The 20,157-nt window shown below is 41.2% G+C and overlaps 1 protein-coding gene across 2 annotated transcripts in view; it reads right to left on the bottom strand.

Annotated features, from left to right (window-relative positions):
- Positions 1–5,896: 5,896 nt before the first annotated feature.
- LOC110965960 (MICOS complex subunit mic25a-like) overlaps positions 5,897–20,157 on the bottom strand; it is a 57,897-nt gene continuing 43,636 nt past the window's right edge. For both annotated transcript variants that reach the window (XM_022215161.2, XM_051948797.1), the window contains one exon: positions 5,897–6,218. In XM_022215161.2, coding sequence (XP_022070853.2) covers positions 6,195–6,218 — 24 coding nt within the window. In that variant the 3' untranslated portion in view covers positions 5,897–6,194. The remainder of the gene's footprint in view (positions 6,219–20,157) is intronic.

The following is a 20,157-nucleotide window of genomic DNA, read 5'->3' as shown; positions in this document are numbered from 1 at the left end:
CGACTGCTGGCGCAAGAGAAGATTCCAGGCCCTAAATACAGAATAATGAGGCATTAAACTCTGGGGCTGAGGAGGGTAATAATAAGATTGAAAGGGGGAGTGGGAGGGTGGAGGGCATGATGGGAAAAGGGACAATAGTTTCCAGCAGGAAAGACAGAGTGAGGGAACGTAGGAGAGGGGAGAAGGAAAGATAAGGCTGCTGGCTTATCCTAGTTACTGGGGAAGGATTAAGTGATGTGCCATTTTGGTTTGGTGAATGTGTGTGCACGCAAACACACACAAACAGGCCTGATCGGTCTTTCAGGCCTGTGCACACGCTTCCTTCCATTCAATCACCCTCCGACAGAGACACACACACACACATCCAGGCATGTGCTGAGAGGGGTTAAGGAGCTGTGCTGCCCTCTGAGCCAGTCTTACTGGGCTGTAATGACTTTAGAGGATGTCGGATTCTTTTTATCCACCAGTGTAATATAATAATGCAGAAAGGAGGGAGCTATCTTCTCCAAGCTGTCTCCACTGGCTTCACCGGACTATCTTACCCACTCCTGCTCTTTCCTCCACTTTTACAACTTCTGCCATCCTCATCTCTCTCTCTTTCTGCCCTCTGCTCCCACATAAATACGCCATCCTTTATAACCTTGACCTCCTTCCCTTGCTCCCTTTCCTTACTCTTTGTCTTCAGTCATGCATTAGATTTGCTCACCCTTCTGTTTTTCTTTGTGTTCCCTTTCTTCTTTCAGCATCACATATGAGGTTCCTGAGCTGCTCCACCCTCGGTCACGTGCTGCTTCACTCCAGACACTTGGGTCAGGCCCCCCGCTGCTTCAGGACCCTCTGGTTATCTCTACACTGTCTAAATAGCCATACTGTCCTTTGTATTCCTTCTCGCTGTCTGTGAATGCTGGATGAAACAGAAAGTGGTTCTCCCCAGGGGCCAACTAGACACAGTATTCTCAGCGCAGCCAACATCAAGTATTAACTGACTAGGACTTCTTTTACGACATATCATCAAAAAAAAAAAGCACAAAAGCATTTTAAGACTTAAAGTTACTGCATTTCTGTGCTTATTTTGTTGTTTCTTCTTCGTCTTACTGTTGAATAAACGGCCAGACGTATATCATAAGATGTGACAAGCAGTTACATTCAGGAACATACATTGCTTTGCTGTTGTTCTTTGTTCTTCCAGGCCATGATGACATAATTGACTCACTTGGTATATATACAACCTTTTCCACCACTAAATAGTGAATTGCGCTTCCTGAAATTTCATTGGTTGTCATTACATTATTGAGGCATAACAATATAAAGAATTAAGATTTGAAATGTAGTAATTATATTAGTACTACAAGAAATTTGATGGGGGGTTTGGTGAGTGTAGTCTAGGATATGTTAGTGTGGTGCAGGTGCTGGAGGTGTGGAAAAGCAGCTGGTCTTTACCTGCATCTGCATCTTGTCCTTTCACGTCTTCTTCAGACTTGAAGTAGGTTGAACCTTGAAGCTTCACTGTGAGGACTGGACTTGTGGAGCGATGATAGTAAACACCAAAACACCAAACCACCGGGTGCTAATTAAATCTTAATTTCTCATTCTGGATACTGACACCTGCTAAATAGATAGAAGATTAGAGGATAGAAGGGTTTTCTTTGTTGTCTTTTAGTAAGTTTGCAGCAGTAGATTTGGGTGAAGTACATTTTTTCAAACTGGCCGACTTATCTGTGATATAATTTCCATGTGATGCAGCAAATCATATTCTGTGTTGAAAAAAATGGAAACGGTTTATGGGCCTGAAAAGGGAAGTCAACGTGGAAGAAGTCTCTCATAGTCAGACCATTCTGCAGCACAGAATAGCCAGACTGCATCCCATTATCATTTTTCTCGAGAGAAAACAACAACAACAAAAAAACAAGCAAAAATGCTTTGGCTTGTACATGTTTCTTAAAATTGATCATAATTGGGCGGTAAAAAGCCCTGGATGCAGCGTGTCCCTTAAAAATCAAAGTGAGAAATGTTTAGGTAGACACAGGAGCACTCTCATTAAATGGCTAATTGACTGAAAAAAAAAACTAGCAAGGCTGCTTTACTGCACAATCCAAATCTTGGGCAAAACTTAAAATTTTCCGCTTGCAGGTTGTTTAATGCTGTTTTTTTTTCGTAGCGGAGGGGAATCTGGAACATATGGACAGCGGAAGGTGAGGAGACAGTCCAATGAAATACACTCCAGATGCAGGCTTACACCTGCAGCCTACATTCAGGAAATCAGACTAATCCATGCTTTCCATGTGTGTGTACAGGCTAATATGCAGACTGTGGAGCTTTCTTCGTACTACAGTAGGGCAGAGGATATCAAACACAGAAAAACACACAAGGGAACAACAGCTGCTTACTGGTGAAACAGTAGCACCGTGTCAGTGATTATTCCTGAGGCGTGTGAACATAGCATAGGATTTCTGGAGAAAAGAGGACTTCCTACTGTGTTTGGGCTCCCTTGATGGAAAGCATGGAAAAACAAAACTCCTCCCAAGTCTGGCAGCGACTACTTCAATTACAACTCTGCTAATAATGAATTATAAAGGTGTGGATGGCTGAGATTCTCCTACAGTCTCTCCTCACATCAAACATTTAAAGAACCACTAGTTTTCCTGGCCCATGTACTTTTAGCATACTTCTAGGACCCTTGTGGATTTGGGTGGATGACAAAATTCACACGTAACCTTTCAGAAAGCACAAATTTTAAGCTGCTGAACACTTGAATTTCCCTTGGGATTAATAAAGCATCTATCTATCTATCTAGAATGAATGTGAAAGTCACCTACGATCTTTACAGTTGCTAGCTACTGATGGCTCCTCTGGCTCCAAAAAGGAAAAAATTACCCTAATTCTCAGTTGATTTGTTCCTTATAAAACATTTTTCAAATGAGTTTCTGGCCCAAACCGTTAAATTCAAGTCTCCTTAAACACAGAATGGTGTTCATTTGGTAAATTATGAACATAGATAATCAAAAAACTAAAGCAGAGTGTCATTTAGAGTGTGGCTACATTATGTTTGACAAGTTTGTTTCCTTTGGGTATGCGCTGTGTCCTGTAGTTCTCAGTTTGATCCACCTCTTTCTCCTCACATCCGGTTTCAAAAGACCAAGACAGCCAAATTCTCAACTCGTCCTTAAACCTGTGGGTGATGTCACAGTGGCTACATCCATCTATTTTATCCAGTTAATGATTTTCACACATCAAACACAGTTTTCTAAACCACAAACATTACCATTAATGCGTTAAAAACACTCACCTCTCGCTTTCTTCCCATTTTCTTCTGATCTTGCTCCCTCCACGCTGAGGTTGCACGCGTCCTACTGCTTCACCGAGCTGCAAGTGTTTATGCATACGACTGTTGTTGGGGATGGGGGGTCCAATTTAATTCACCAGCAGCCAATTTCAGTTCACATTAACACAGTTTAATAAAAGACTATTCAATTAGCTAAAGGACTCCATGAGAGTGTTGCTGCGTGCAGAAACAGAATGGTGACTGTCATTGATGGAGCCACACGTTCCAATTAGGCTCACTGTCGACTTCTCACATATACAATGCCAAGTTGGCTGAGGGAAGAGAGAAGAAATGAGAGGAGGGGAAACAGTGAGGGAGAGAGAAAAGCGGAGGGCAAATAACTCCAGCACTGGGTGAACTCCAGGAAGAAGTAGATACATGTGTGGGGGTGCGTGTGCGAGTGTTTTTATCTCGACTGCATGTGAATTCTAAGCGTCTCACTTTACTTGAATTGATCCCCATTAAGTCTTTACAAAGGGCAGCAGTTTGTCAAAGTCTGACACCGTCTCTCATTTGCTGACACCCCTTCAGCTCCACGAGAAAGAACAGTCGACAAACAGCATTTCAAGAACAGGACAAAGGAGAGTGCGGCGCTGCTAAAAAATATAACGTTAGACAACGCGGCTGACTGTCAAACTTGTCTCCAACCTGAGCTACAGGATGTCTGAGAGGTTAAAGCTATGGCGACAGCTCAAAGTACTGCTTTACAGACAAACACATGCACTTAAGTGGAAAAAGCAAAACATTTACTGCTCAGCTTCATGTATATATTTCTGCAACTCATTCTACACAACTGGTTCCAGTAATTGCCAAAGACTGGAAATCAATAGTGGCGCACTGTGAGGCGTGAGCAGCCATCTTCTAACCTTGCACCGTGCAGATGTCTACCCCAATCAAAGCCGGGCTGGTTTCCACGGCAACCTCAATCCCACATCCTTCCACAGTTATAGGGCGGGAACAGAAAAGGCATGGCCCTGAAGGCGTGGGGTTGAAATAGAGCTTGAGGAGAAGGAAGGAGTGAAAAATAAATGGCGTCTCCAAGGCAAATCGGTAAAAAAAAGATATTAATGAGTTTCAGCGTTGACGTATGTTCGATAATGAGACTCATTCAGATCGAACAAACCTCAGTTCCTTAAAAAAACAAACATCACCCGGCTATCGAGATTGTGTTTATCTCATTTCACTGCCAAACCACATTCAAAACATCTGATAAAACCCATTCTTCCATTTTTTTCACCCTTTGTGCTCTCTTATCCAATATATTGCCAAAATATCCCTGATATTTCTGTAATTCAACCAATTTAATTAAAGGGGGTGGGTTTTCTAATAAAAGCCAAATGGCAGATAGCAGTGCCCAGGCTTTTCAGGAGCTTGTTTAATCAGAGAATTGTTGAATGGGAGAAGGCAATAACAGAGTGAATAGAGGCTGGTATTTGTAAAGAAATGTCAGGGAGAGAGAAGGGATATGAGAGTCACTGGCTGAAACCTCTAATATGGTGCTGACTTTAATATAGGTAATATGCGCTTCATGTCTGTTGGGTTAGAGCTGCCTAATCCCTGGTGACGAAGTGCAGCCACTGACTCACAGACAAAACGGGACCGACAGACGTCACAAACACCAGGATCCACTTCTTCATCATTTCATTGATCGCGCCGTTTCACTTCACTAGATTTCTATAACAGAGCACATATCGTATGGATTGGTCAGCGGCACGGTGCATGTTATGTCACAATCGATGCCGTGGTGGCAAATGGGAGTCAAACTGTGATCAATAGATCACTCCTCACAGCTATCATTAACAAAAACACTCCACTACATTGACTGCCACTTGTGTGAATGTGTACTTCTATCCAGGAACAAGCATACAGGTACATTATAGGTCTATTAATATTCTGCGTATGTCCGCTATGTGGGTCTGTGTGTGTTTGTGTGTGCGCGCGATAACAAGCCTCTGTCATTCCGAGGGTGGCCAACCATGTCCACATATAAGTGGAAATGCATCTTGACTGAGTCCCTCACTTTCACACAAACACACACAGACACAGGTGCAGAGTAGTGCTGTGAGCTGTAGCTCAGTGTGCTGACCTTCAGGGTTATCTGGAAGGTTCCTCCACACCTTGCTGCTAGCACAAACCCCTGCTGTCACCATGGAAACACAGCTAGCAGGGACAATATGTGCCCTGTCCAGTGTGTTGCATTCACACAAGCACCTATATGTGACGACACGCACGGGTTCGGTATATGAGAAAGAAAAAAAAATAGACACACATACATGCACATATTAATAATGCACACTTCACTATTCATCTGTCCTCCACTTCATTTATCCCTCATTTCCTTCACTCTCCTTCCCCTTCTCTCTCTTAATGAAACCATGAGCACGGCACACAATCAAGCCCCTGGGCCTGCACAGCACTGTCAGAAGGGTGCACACGACCCCATTTTCAGTAGTGGAAGCATTATTAGCGTCCCGTGACAAGAGACAGCCATCCGCCACCATGCTCCACACACACACACATACACACACACACACACACACACACACACACATAAACACACAAAGACACACAACCTGCAGTCTCATCACCACTGGATCACTGGGATTTATTTCAGCGACGGCAGGGGTGTGCTGGCACAACTTGACAATAAATCAACACATTGTACACTCTAGAGTGACAAGTCAAGATAATACACTCAAAAACCAAGAAGGATGGCGAATGGAAGAAAGGAGGGGGTTATTCAGTGGCTAAATAAATGGATGGATGGATAAGAGAAGGACAGAGAGGGCGAAAAAATGGACGGATTTGACATGCTCTCTGTTTCTTCACTTCTTCTCTTCTTCTCCACTCGCTACTGCTTTCTTTGGGTTTCTCAGCCGTGATTCGTCAGAGCGCTCTGAAAGAGGAGACAGACAAGGAAGGGGGGAGGGGAGAGAAGAAGAGGAACTGTCAAATTGTAAATTTAAAATACAAGAACCCGAGGGGAAACTCAGAGAAACCAGAATGTACCATGGGTAATCCAGGCACTCATATGTAAACACAGCAGCCAAACAGTGACACGGCACATCGCCACAAAACCAAGAAAGTACGACACCTAAACACTGGAATGTCACCACTGGGAAGGTGAGTATTCCTCCTATTTCCCTGAAACTTAACTTTGAGCTTTTCTCTGCCAGTGCTAGTGTGGTACCAGCTTACAGGCTACATTACACAGCTGTCTTTAATGCTCTTGCAGCTTTCTCTGACTGCTGGATATTATCCTCCTAACCTGGAGACAAAGTTCATCTGTCAGGAACTTACTATATATAACGAAGAATCAAGCCTAATTTAAAATGGCAAGGTTTCTGACATCGACTGGCACAACAGTTTTAATCATTCAAGCATTCAGTCAACAAAGTGGTTGACGTCTTTGAAATAGATGGACATACGCACAAAACATACACACTGAGGAACACAGAGGAACTATAGTGTATTAAATGTGTTTGTGCTAAGGAACTGGACAAGACACACACATACAACACTGGCAAAAAAATGTCCTTACTGTCTGAAAATATCCTCTCTCCCAAGGTCTAAAACTCAAAGTGGTCCTCACAAAGATGGTCATGCAAGTGCACACACACACATACGTAGACACACACTCTCACACACTACAGTTCTAATCCAGTGAATCATTACAGCTGCAGGGAAGGTCTGAAGTGGTTTATTGGTACGATAGACCGACACTTGACATATTTTGGCCACTCTTATAACCTGACCAGAGTGAGTTTTTTTTCTGTGGAATAGCTGTGGCGCCGCAACAACTGCAACAGACTAAGTAACAATTCCAACAAACATGTCTGCCTGAAAAAATAACCCTTGACTTTTGAGATGAGGCCCTTCAGCTGCAGGTACTCTGCAAAGGCTGCAGTCTGGAGAAGAAAAGCTGAGGAGGTGTGTGTTGGCGTGTATCTGTGTCTTATGCAACGGTTGGAGGAATCAGTATACTGCACAACTGAGATTTTTTACAGTTGAATTTTTTTTGCACATTTAATGCAGGTATTATACACTTACTTAAATTAGATTTATGACATCAATGGGCTACTGACAATAAATCAGGACTAATTTCAAGATTTCTGTGCACTAAGCTTCATCTGTGACTAGACTATTATCTACATTCTTTGTAGTTCTCACTTTGCTCTTTTCAACATTTTAATGATCTCAGCTTTGTTCTGCTTGTTTGCTCGTCTTCGAGTATCTGCTGCATATCAACTGCTTCTGGATGAAAGTCTTAATACGATCAATCTGACCTTTACAAAGAATTAAAAAGTCAAATTAAAGCACTTAAAACAACAAACAGTTGCATCGCAGTTTCTGTGTGACACACGGCTGTTGCCACCGAAGTGAAAACAGAAAACAGACAAAATAAAATTCCATTCAAATGTGATGAAAGCAGATTGTTCTGATGGCTCAGTAGACACCTTGGATTGGTTTCTTATTGGATTCTTACTTTTAGTAGCAGATGGTGAAGTTTATTTCCAAACACACACACACAAAAAATCCACATAGAAGCAGAAAAATATTCTCGAGCTACTGCACTCAGTAGTTGCCAAATAAATTAAAGAGCATAAGGTCCCCTTGCACACTATCCCTAATTATTTAAGGATACCTCATTTTGGAACAAAACTGCACAGATTAAAAGGAGATAAAACAGTAGCTCCTCTAGAGCATCCTTGCAGATTTTTTTGTATCAAAATACTTCCCAAGTGACTTGGCAGGGTTATAAAATCAGATAAGACTATTAAGTTTTGCCTTTTTATGTCGATGTAATGTAACACTTCGAGTTGATTCCGTATTAGAAAGCCAGCTGACTATAGGGTACAACTAAACTCCTCTTGTGTCGATACACATAACACAAACACACAGCCTCAAGAGGAGCGCAGGGCAACACAGGGTTAGTGAAGCATTAGCTTGTGGTTGCTGGGTGGGCTAGTTGGCATGCTAACTACCTCTGTGCTCGGCTGGCAGGCAGATATGCTGGCGGGCAGGTTAGCTGTTCACTTGCCAAGTGCATCCCAGGGCATCGCAGCCTGTGCCTTTGAATTGGAGATGAGCGGCAAATGTGACAAGGGGATTTAGTTTTACTGTTCCACTCACGTCCTGAGATATAAAGGGGGACAGTGCGTGTCAGCATGAGTGCATGAAAACTCACTGTGCATGTGACAGTGGTTGTTTATGTCTGCAGGAGCTTATGCATGTGTTGTGTGTCTATATGTGCGCGCGTGTGTGTGTGTGTGCGCACGCATGTGGGAGGATGAGGCGATGGGTGTTGGTATTGCCACGCTCATACACAGCAGCGTGATGGAACATTATGCCTAATGCATAGTGCATGAAGTAGTTCCTGAATTTCAAACTGACCCCTGGCACCTCCCACAGTACGCACAGTTCAATTTGGTGCCCCAGGTCCAAATTTGGACTGCCGCCATCCACACTTGGATAATTTAAAGACAGGAAAAGCTTTTTATGCACAACACCTTGGACAGGGAGGGCAGCCAAATATTCTAGCTCAAGGTCTGCTCTGAATTTTAGAAATACTCTCAGCTGCCAATTTATTAAGATACACCAAGCTGGAACTAATACTCCAATACAACTGCACTGCAAGAAATCCTACCCTCATGAAGGATAGAATGCTGTTTTATGTATGCAGATCTAAGGCTATTTAACAGATTCCCTCACTACTATGTCGAATCGAAACCTTAGAAGTTGGTGAGATCAAACCATAATGTGTTATTTTTTACGTTTTCAATCTATTTGCATGAGCTGGAGCAAATCTTTACACTATACTGGTGCAAAAGTGCAAAGTTGCCAACAACTTTATTTCATTATCATTAGAAAAATGTCTGGTCAGATTAGATTTATTACACACACAAAAAAAAAACCACTGCTTCACGCAAGACACACAAACATGTTTTCTTCCACCTGCCAGTCTCCATCCAATTAGTGAGCAGTGTGAGCGGTGGGTAGATTGTTGTGTTCGTTGGCTGGGAATCAACTCTGGACGGCTACAGCAGAGAAGCAACAGTGTGCACAAGCTGGGCATGTTCACACTTCTACAGTTATGAGCTAATGGGCGACACGCACACAGCAGACACATGCAAATACAGCTGCAGCAAATGTAAAGAGACACACACATGCAAGCACACACACGCATCTCGCTCACTTGTCTTTTCTCTGCAAAAAACAAAAATAATAGACAAGTAGAAAATCAATAACTGTCTTCTCTGCTCAGCGCTAACAGCACTCAGTTCTCTGACGCTCTCTGGAGGGACGGACACAGTTGCCAGGCAGGACTGTCAATCAGACAGTCACCGTGGCTATGACGGCTTTATAAACACACAGTCATTCACTGATTACACAGTCAGCATGACAGCCAGGCAGTCAATTAGTCAGTCGAGGAAGCCTCTTAGTCAGTTAGTCAGCTGGTTGGTTACATGAACAGAACCACTGAAACACGCAAACACAGGTGGCAGCACAAACACAAGTTGAGATCCTGAAACTTATATGGAAGTCAAAGAGCAATGCTATTCATTTGGAGTCGTTTCTAAGGCTACCTGACAAATCTAAGACCAATATTTCCTCTCTTTTAGCTCCGGTCGTGGTATCCACTAACCCCTGAGGGAAATGGTTCTGTAGCTGCAAAGTGCTTCACCATTCTCACCAACTACATGTTAACTGTGCCAGTCTGTCATCTGGGGCTGGGAAGGTTCTGTACAACGGGTTTTAGAGGGTGTTTTTTTCTAAAAGCAGCAAACAATTTTGTCATGACAACAGTGAGAGTGAACTAAAACAACAAATTAACAGACCAAACAGCTATACAATAAGCTGAAACTTCATAAAGTTGAGTAGAGCTCCAGCTTCAACCGATAATTTTGGTAGCTTCCTCACAATCACAGACATCGACATTTCATACATTTATTAGAAAATTGCCATTATACCTGCTTTAAATTGTTCATTTGTCAGTCTGTATGGTCAGCTGTGGGTTAGTTAGGTTTAGTTTTAAGCAGACGACAAGTTGTCTGCAAATCAACAGCCATCAAACATGAAGATACAGTTATGAGGTGCCATCAGAAAGTTCAGTCTATTCCTTTTGTGCACAAAGGAGCACGGTGCTGCTATGGGTGTGTAACAGGTTGGAGTAGCAGCTCTCATGTGTCAAAATTCCACTCAATGTTGAGCACTCAATATCTGGGCCTGCAAGTCTGTGAGGATCTCCATCAACAGGCTCAGGAGGACCAAACCTTCAGATTGAGTGTCATCACCATTGAGAAGAATTGGGTCTACAGATACGACACAGACTAAACAGCCATCCTCGCAGTTGGAGCAACCTGCTGTCTCCAAGACCAAAGAGTCCTCAGGTAAGGATTGCACCAAGAGCATGCTTGTCATTTTTATCAACATCCACAGGGTTGTTCACCATGAATTCATCCTCAAGAGTCAGACTGTCAATGCCGGGTTCTACTGTAACTTCCAAGGGTGTCTCTAGGAAAACACTTGGCTCAAACGACCTGAACTGTGTGAAGGAAACTGGGTGTTATCATGCCAACAGAGCTGCCCACAGAGTGTTGAAAACATACAAGTTTGTTGGCTGCAACGCCATCATCTGCCTGACGCACCAGATTTGGCTCTCTGTGTCTTCTTCCTGTTCATTAAAATAAAAATTAAGTTGAACAGTTCTGACCTAGTGGACGAGATCCAGCATGTGTTGCAGATGGTTGTTGATATACTTACACAGCAGGACTTCCAGGAAGTGTTCCAAGTATTGCAGTAGCGCTGGTAGCGACGTATACAGTAGCTGCACAAGGTGATTCTTCGATGGAGATGGCGACCAAATCTGAATCATGTACAGTTTCTGCTTCTCATAGGTGCAAACTCAGAACTTACTGATCCCATCTTGCACAAACTAAATGTAGCAAATTCAGTCAACTATACAACTGAGCAAAAAGTCATGATAATATAACTAGCATGTAGTTGACTAAACGAAGCCTCGATTCAGAGAAATTTGCCTCGAGGAATTTTAGTAATGGAATTACTTGAATAACTCGAGGAATCATTTCAGCCCTAAAAAGAATTAATCAATATATGAAGATAGGACTCAGGCTTTATGTCTCAGCAGCAATGTGACCACTGAGCTCTTGAAAATGCATTTACTATTGTGGCATTCAAGGTAAATCTGAAAGCAATGATGCTTTCTGTGACTTTCACGCTGGTCTCAAAGGCAAGCAAGACAGTCGTACCACCAATTGACTCTTTACTAAACAAGCCTCAAAAGCCCACAAAAGTATAATCATTGTGATATCCTCAGTAAATACAACAGCTGAACAGTGACAATTTTGTTTTGCATTGTGACTCACAATAACACACGATGACCATGAAGACAATTTTGCTCATAGAAAATAATCACATCTTCAAGGTCAATTGCTGGAGGCATCCCTACAAGAGTATTTTCATTAAAAGACCATTAAGTAAAGAAACAAGTTCCTTAATAAAAAATAAATAAGTAAAACAATCGAAATTGGTCACATCAACAATCATTTCACACAGTGTTTGAATTTCTGACATCTTGATGATTTCCTGCGTCTATGATGTTTTCCTACATGAGGTAGGGGTTGTAGGAAATGATAATGACAGTTCCATTCACAGAGTAAAAGAACAGCCTAGTCTTCACGCACCAAGTCTCCTTTGTTACAATTTGCCCCCCCCCCAACTCCTTATCTTTACCCAAATGAAGTAAGACAAATAGCAGCTCAGACCTGACTAGAGGGAATCCATCACATGTTGGTGATGGCGGCCAGTGGAGTGTAGCGGCGTGGATGAGCTATTTAGCTGGATGCTGATGGAGAGGTATATAGATTTGGGAGAGAAAGATTGCAGGTGGAGGGACATAAGAGAGAACGGCTAATCTTTATGTGGCCTGTGCCTGCACTAGGTGGCCGCCTTTAGAAGATGGATGTGAAGGAGAGGTAGAATGAAGGGATGGAAAGAGAGAAATATGTGCACCAGCATGTGTTTATGACTGTACAATGTACACACACACACACACACACACACACACACACACACACACACACGTCTGGTTCTTATATCCCCGTGGGGATCTACCATCGACTCCCATTCATATCTAACCACTAACCCTAACCCAGACCAAAACAATGCCTAACCCTAAAGAAACTTTTTTGGACTTTTACTTTTTTCAGTAACAACAACATGGCCAAGAAAACACTGTTTCCCCCAGTGGGGACCTCATTTTTTGTCCCCACCGTGACACGAGTCCCCACCGAGATAGTGTGGAGGCACACACCTACACACACACACACCTACACCTACACACACACACACCTACACACACACACCTACACACACACACACACACACACACACACACACACACACACACACACACACACACACACACACACACACACACACACACACACACACACACACACACACACACACACACACACACACACACACATATATAAACTAGCAATTACACAAGAGCTGTAATCAACGTGTGGTAGTATTCCATAATAGGATATTAATACCGGGAATATTACAGTGTGTCAAACTGATGGGGTTTGTGTATGTGCACGGTTGAACATGTGCACGTTTAAAAGCACTCTTGCATGTGTGTGAATGTCTGTGCAGGAGCAGACTGCTGCTGAATAGAGTGGCTGTGTTATCAGATTAGAGTTAGCAGGCAAGCCAAGGCTCACAGTGGGGCTCACCACCTGCTACTACTGATAGCCATGCACAGAAACACATTTTTATTATTTCCTTATTTGCTTTTTATTTTACATTCCTAAAATATTGTCTTTGTCTTAGTCCCTTCTCTCTCACTCTAGTGACTGACAGAGCTCCGTCCTCCCTTTCCCTCTTCCTTTCTTCCCATTTCAACAGTCTCTGCCATCCCACTGACAGAACCTCTCCTCTTTATTCACCCTCTCAACATTCCTTCCATCATCCACTCATTCCTTCTGTATCTCTCTCTTACAGTTTTCTATTAACCCTTCCTCACTGACAGCCACTCCTAAGCCTCTTTCTACCTAGTTTTCTTCTCTTTCATCAGTCTCCATCCACTCTCCTATTGACGGGCACCTTCCTCTTTCATCTCAGCTACAAAGACTCATCCCTCTTTTTTTAGCTACAGATGGCAGAATTTCTTCACTTCCTATCAATCAACTTCTTCACCTGGACAAACTGAACGGGCCTGAATGAGACGTCTTGATTTCTTTGTTGCTGGAATTTGCTGTGGCAGAAAGACAGGAAAATAGGAGAACGAAATAGTCTGCCATTACTAAAGCCATTCAGTTCGTTTTTTATGGCTGATGGAGGTCTAAACATTTTGTTAGGACTGAATGTTGTCTGAGAGGTGCTTAAGATGCTGCTGGCACTACATTTAGAAATGGACAGCTCCTTGGAAAATAAGTGAATTCGTGGTTTAAAGTGGCTGATGTGGAAAATGTCAACTGAAATGTTTGGAGGAGGGGAACGGCTCTGCACAGATACTAGCGCACATACAGAGGGATGCAGCACATAAACACTCATGTGGCATAACTGAGGGAGTGAAAAATAATAGAAAAAATAAACAATGCAGTGTGAACACGGCAAGATCCAACTGAAAGCCCACGCACTCCAAACTCCTGGTTATTTTCTATCATGTTCACAGATACACATATACAGTCACTATTATTCTCCTTGAAATCCTATTTTGTTGATAGTCTATAACTACAGCTCTAGGAGGATCTAAAGTTGGGTCATTCCGTATGAAATCAACCAATTTTAAGAAAACTTCCCACCTGACCCTCTCAGATTTTGCTAAGTTTTTACATACATTTAGTACATTATATATTATGGGAAAATCCGAAATTTGAATGCTTTATTGTCATTAGTTTCAAAGTTATGGCCATTTGAAGTAGGTAGGGGGTACCCTAAAATTGCAGCCAAAATAAAGACTTGAAATTTTCGACCATTTTCCGACTTGTATAACTTCTGAACAACAAAAGATAGAGATCTGAAATTTGCAGAATCATTTCACAGGGACCTATAGTCCTCAGAAATGTGAAAATGTTTACTTTATATTTATAATTGCATATTACAGAGAATGACAAAGTTGCGATTTTATCCATCACGAACTTCTAAACTGCTACATTTGGCCACCCATTACACAAAAACTAATCATCATATCCATTAGAAATTGTATGCGGTATAATTTGGCTATCTAAGGATTCGATCTGTATAAAATGAAAGTGCTATGGTATGTCATGCATGAAATATGAACAGCTAAAAAACAAAAATATCAAAAACTAAATATATTTAGTTTGAACATTAAACATAGAAGGGTTTATAGAAGCAAGTTGTGCTTGGTGTCAAAATTTAGGGAAATTCCTGTAATTTCACATGATGTCTTTTATTTTTTGATACCACCTATCCCACATGCTAATATTGACCTTTGAACCCGAAGGTCGGACAGATATTTTGGATTTTTAGCTGTTCATATTTCATGCAAGACATACAATAGCACTTTCATTTTATACAGAGCCAATCCTTAGATAGCCAAATTATACTACATAAAATTTCTAATGGATATGATGATTAGTTTTTGTGTAATGGGTGGCCAAATGTAGCAGTTTAGAGGTTTGTGATGGATAAAATCGCAACTTTGTCATTCTCTGTAACATGCAATTATAATTAAATAGTAAATATTTTCACATTTCTGAGGACTATAGGTCACTGTGAAATGATTCTGAAAATTTCAGATCTCTATCTTTTGTTGTTCAGAAGTTACAGAAGTCTGAAAAAGGTCAAAAATTGCAAGCCTTAATTTTGGCTGCAATAATAGGGTACCCCCTACCTACTTCAAATGGCCATAACTTTGAAACTAATGACAATAAAGCATTCAAATTTTGGATTTTCCTATCATATATAATGTACTAAATGTATGTAAAAACTTAGCAAAATCTGAGAGGGTCAGGTGGGAAGTTTTCTTAAAGTTGGTTGATTTCATACGGAATGATCCTTTTACTTCTTTGGAGTGAATAAACTAGTGTAAGTTGATGTATTATGGCTTTCAATCAACAGCTCATTAATTCAATAGCAAAACTGGAAAGCTTTTTTGATTGATTAAACTAATACATTGTTCTTTTGACTATTTTTATTTTTTCATCTATAAAATGGAGAAAAATAATAAAATAAAATAAATTGTAAGAATTCAGTCCGAGGTAGAAAATATTCCATCACTTTAGTCATCGCCTTTCTTAACTGTAACTCCTAAATCAAGCCTTTGAGCAAATCCTTAAAGGAGTGAACATCAGTCACTTTAAAAGTGTGAAATTTACCAAGTCAAACACATGACCTCTCGTGTCCCCACAGTAAACCATCTCCTACTCTATCATAACCCATTCTACTGTTACTATGGTATTAATTACATGCTGAAGCCAAATGGAAGCACACATAGTACTGCAAATAGCTTAAGAATATTCTTTTCTCCGAGTCCATTTTCATTAAAACCTATATCAGTAATTGCCCACATCAGCCCCAGCTGCTAACATAGTGTCAGAGCAGTGCTGATTTGATCTATTTATATTTCAGTAAGTGATGGTTGACTGGGCTGGAACACATTAGAAGGTATTTTTATTTTTCCATTGCTCTGGCACATCCCCCATGTTTATTTTTTTACCTGTTAGAAATACTGATGCAAAATTCAAATGCTTTCTAAAAGCAATAAAGAGACAGCTTTTGGAATTACCTGAGAAAATAGTCTCTATACACAAAAGCATCTGTTGCGCATACTTTTTTGTTAAAGCAGTGCTCCATATGCCTCAATCAAGGCAGAAACAGAGTGGCACTTCAGCAGGCATCTCAGGGAGCAGCACACACTCACACATCAGAGTAGACAAATACCACTGTCAGGACGCCGACGGGTTCAAGTGGGTTAAGTATGTGGGATGCAGTGGAAAGTATGGCGCTCTGATACTGTTAGCCCCTGCTGATGATATTAAATAGTACAGCAGTAGCATTAGCATTCTGCACATGGTCGACACTGGAGACTTGGAGTATTGTGGAGGAGGACGGGTGACGCTTACTGTAAGTGCCGGTTTGACAAACGTTTGCTCTTGAATATGACTTTGAGGACGGCTGTGTTTTGTTTCGCTGGGAAGGATGTTGAAACAGAGAATAGATGATGAAAAGGTAAAAGGTGCACTCACAGACTGTCACAGGATTACACTCACACACACAGACACACAGATTTGAGCCCATGGATGTCCAGAGTATAAAAACTTCCGATGAAAATGATCTTATGCAGTAGTGACAAAATAGGAGATAGTGTCCAATGTCACGCCGAAAAGACACAAAACCTATAGAGCGTCATGATAACGTAGGGCCTTGGTGAGCTGACATTTACCCTGAATTCCTCACAGACACACACAGACACACACAAGCTACCATATGCATGACAATGGCCCAAGCAGAGACTCTGACGGGAAGGGAGACAGGGGAGTGATAGCCAAGAGGAGGTGAAAGGCCATATCTTGAACCAACTGTCTTTAATGGATGGCAGAGGGCAGAAAGTGTGAATGTGTGTGCATGCATGAATCATAAAACATAAAAGAACCTCTGAGTGACATATAAGGAAGGCTGTGCCACTGCAGATAGTGAGTTGGGTGGACTTCAAGCGGGAGACGGAAAAAGTGAGATAGATATTCTAGTGATGTTCAGATCAAGACTCTGGCAGAAAAACAGACAGATAAGCAGGCTGCTGTCATTGGCAGATTGATTGACAAACATAGGCAGTCTGCTCGGAGAGGAGCAGATATATGGCAGAGCCTACATGAATGCTCTTGGAAAGTCATATGAGTCAGTCCTCACTGGGATGAATTGACAGAAGTACAGAAAATACCACCAAACTATGAGGGAAAGAGTTTAAGCCAGAGACGTGGTATTCAATAGACGTCGAGCTGCAAGTACAGAAAGAGACCCAAGAGAAAAAGATAACTATGTTCAAGAAAAGTCTGAACCATAAAGTATCAACTGCAGACTAAGATTAATTTGTCAGAAAAATACAGCATTCTTGCTTTAATCACAGGGAAGAATACATCTGCTTTAGAAAATCCTTACAAGCACAAACAGATAACAAAAGAGCAGAGCTTTTAAGCTGTCGGGAGGTTTTCACCAGGCTAAAAGCTTCGCTGTCTATTGAGTAGCCATGTTATTGTTGTACAAAGCTGAAAAATTATTGCATCCAAAATGTTGTATGCTTTTACTAGCTATTTTATCTGCTCATGAACAGCCAGTTTATTTTGCCGGTAGTTTAAGCAAAAATGACCTCTTTCTGTCTGTTAAGTGCATCTTAAAAGTATGCTGGTGTATTACTGCTGTGGAGGGCAGAAATGGTCTTTAAAAAACTACAAAACTATGAAGAGCATGTATGTCTGCACAAGCAATGCATTGGATTTTTTTGCTGTTGAATGAGTTATACAGATCTATCTGTCTATCTATAAAATTCTTAAGTAATATGAAGGTGGGTAGCAGATTTTCTTCTGACACAAAAATCCTAAATATTGTCTGAATTTAACAGTCAAAACTTTCCAAAAGACGTCACATTTACTTTGTTAATTTTCATACTGTGTATGAGCAAATGCCTGGTGAATGAAATTACCTACTTGACAAAAAAGATCAAACCTTCTGCTCCACTTCTGGAACAAGCATGCAGGCACCTCATTATTAACAGTCTCAGCCTTAACAAAATATTTCCTCTGGGATCTATAGAGCATTATATTTCATAATGAAATACGATCCAGCGTTCTCTCTCTCAAGGCTAAACCTGCAGTGCATACTGCTCCCTGTTGACCCTGAAACCACCTGCAGCAAATACCAAAACTTTTCCAAGTGAAACTCGAGTCCAAGCGCTCTATTCTGCAAAGCTATGAAGCTGCCAAGCAAATAAGGCAGCAATACTGATTAATATGTATCTTACCTGTGCAGATTCCGCCGAGTTAGGACTCTGAGAATTAGGGACATAGTTGGGCCATTGGTGATAAACAGGCCAAATTAGTGAGCTTTAGCAAATTATTATCATTCTAATATTTTATAAAACTGATATGGACCTGCAGGCTGCACAATGGATTGGTGGTTAGCACTGTTGCCTTGCAGTCAGCAGATCCCCGGTTCACGTCACAGCCTGGGCCTGGGATCTTTCTGTACGGAGTTTGCAAGTTCTACCCTTTCTCCGGGTACTCCAGCTTCCTCCACAGTCAAAAAATATGTAGAAATATGTGTTTGTGTGGCTGTGTAATAGACTGGTGCCCTGTCTAGGGGGTCCTCTGCCTTTGCCCTAAGTCAGCTGGGACAGACTTCAGCCTCCCCGTGACCCTAATGAGAATTAGGCGGTGTGTAGATAATGGATGGATGGGATGCACCTGTTCCTTTCACCTGACATATTATCTTTATCTTATGCCTCTTTGTTCACAACCCCTCTTCATGTGCACCCTTGGGGAAAACGAGATCAAAATTCTTTTGATTCTACTTTCATTTCCTTATTGCATTCTACTTCACTGACACCATCCGTCTACTCTCATTATGTTCTACATGATCATGCTCAATCCATGCCAGTGGTACTAAAGATACTCTAAAGATGAGATAGTTATATAATATGGATGCAATTAAATTACAGCATCAAGAAGTTTTAAAGTAAGCTTGGAGAAGAACTACAGAAAATTACTAGAACTGCTTGTCAGAATTCACTTAATTGGAAAAATTGGTGATTTGTTGCCTGTATAAAATATGCAGTATTTATGTCTGGAGAAAGTATCTTTCTAGGAATATATGTGTTCAACAAACACAGCAGTAGGTCTGACATGAAAAAAAAACACACACAGCCAAACTTAGATCAAATGTGAGTGAGCTCCACGGTCAGCAATGCAGAGCGAATGCACTGGTTAATGTGACAAATTGTTCAGTGAAAGATGTTTTAATGTGAGAAGCGTGGAGGGAAGGAATGGATCAATAGTGACAGCTGCATAAAAGATCTAAGGATGAGCAGCTAATACACAAGACTGGTGGATAAGAGAGAAATAAAGCAGTAAAGGATATAACATAGGATAGAATATTAAATGGAGATAGTTTGTCACCGCTTAAATATGGGATCTTTTACATGTACACATTTATAACCTAAACCTAGAAACATTTATACGTTTTTTTTAAAGTCTGAGATTGAGACAGAGCCCTTCAGAAGTCTTAAAGGTCAATGTGAAAACCAACCATCGTCAAAAGAGTGATGCCGGGCACTCTTAAAAAGAAAGATTTTATCTCTGCCAGATTATCCCCATAAAGAAAGGTTAGACAGAGAAGATGCCACTGATAAAATGTCTTGGATCAAAATTGTTTTTTCCCAAAGAGCAATAGCTGCCATGTGAAATTTGAAAAAGGCAGCAGCTTAGTATCACACGACTTTCAAGTAGACAGACTCTGGGATTTTTAACATGTGAAGTTAGTTTCAAGAGAGTCAAAATTTTGGCCTGTCTAGAAAGAGGTCTAAAAAACATATTTTTCCATCTACCACAGAGCACAGTGGGTGTTACAATAACAACAATTTGGTAGTTGGTACAAAAACACCTGAAACTGTGCGATTCCTAATACCAAATTCAATACCACAGCAAGTATTTCAACATTAAGTCTTTAATTTAAACAACTGGGATGAAGCCTTCAAGCAATAAAAGACATTACTGTTTCTATTTGTAACAAAATAGTATTGTATCAAAAAACATAAAACACTTGTTTGTTTTATGGCTGCTTTTACA

The sequence above is a fragment of the Acanthochromis polyacanthus genome, chromosome 5, assembly GCF_021347895.1.
Source record: "Acanthochromis polyacanthus isolate Apoly-LR-REF ecotype Palm Island chromosome 5, KAUST_Apoly_ChrSc, whole genome shotgun sequence".
Taxonomy (NCBI): Eukaryota; Metazoa; Chordata; class Actinopteri; family Pomacentridae; genus Acanthochromis; species Acanthochromis polyacanthus.
The sequence above is the reverse complement of the archived record's forward strand: the minus strand, read 5'-3'. Positions and strand labels throughout refer to the sequence as shown.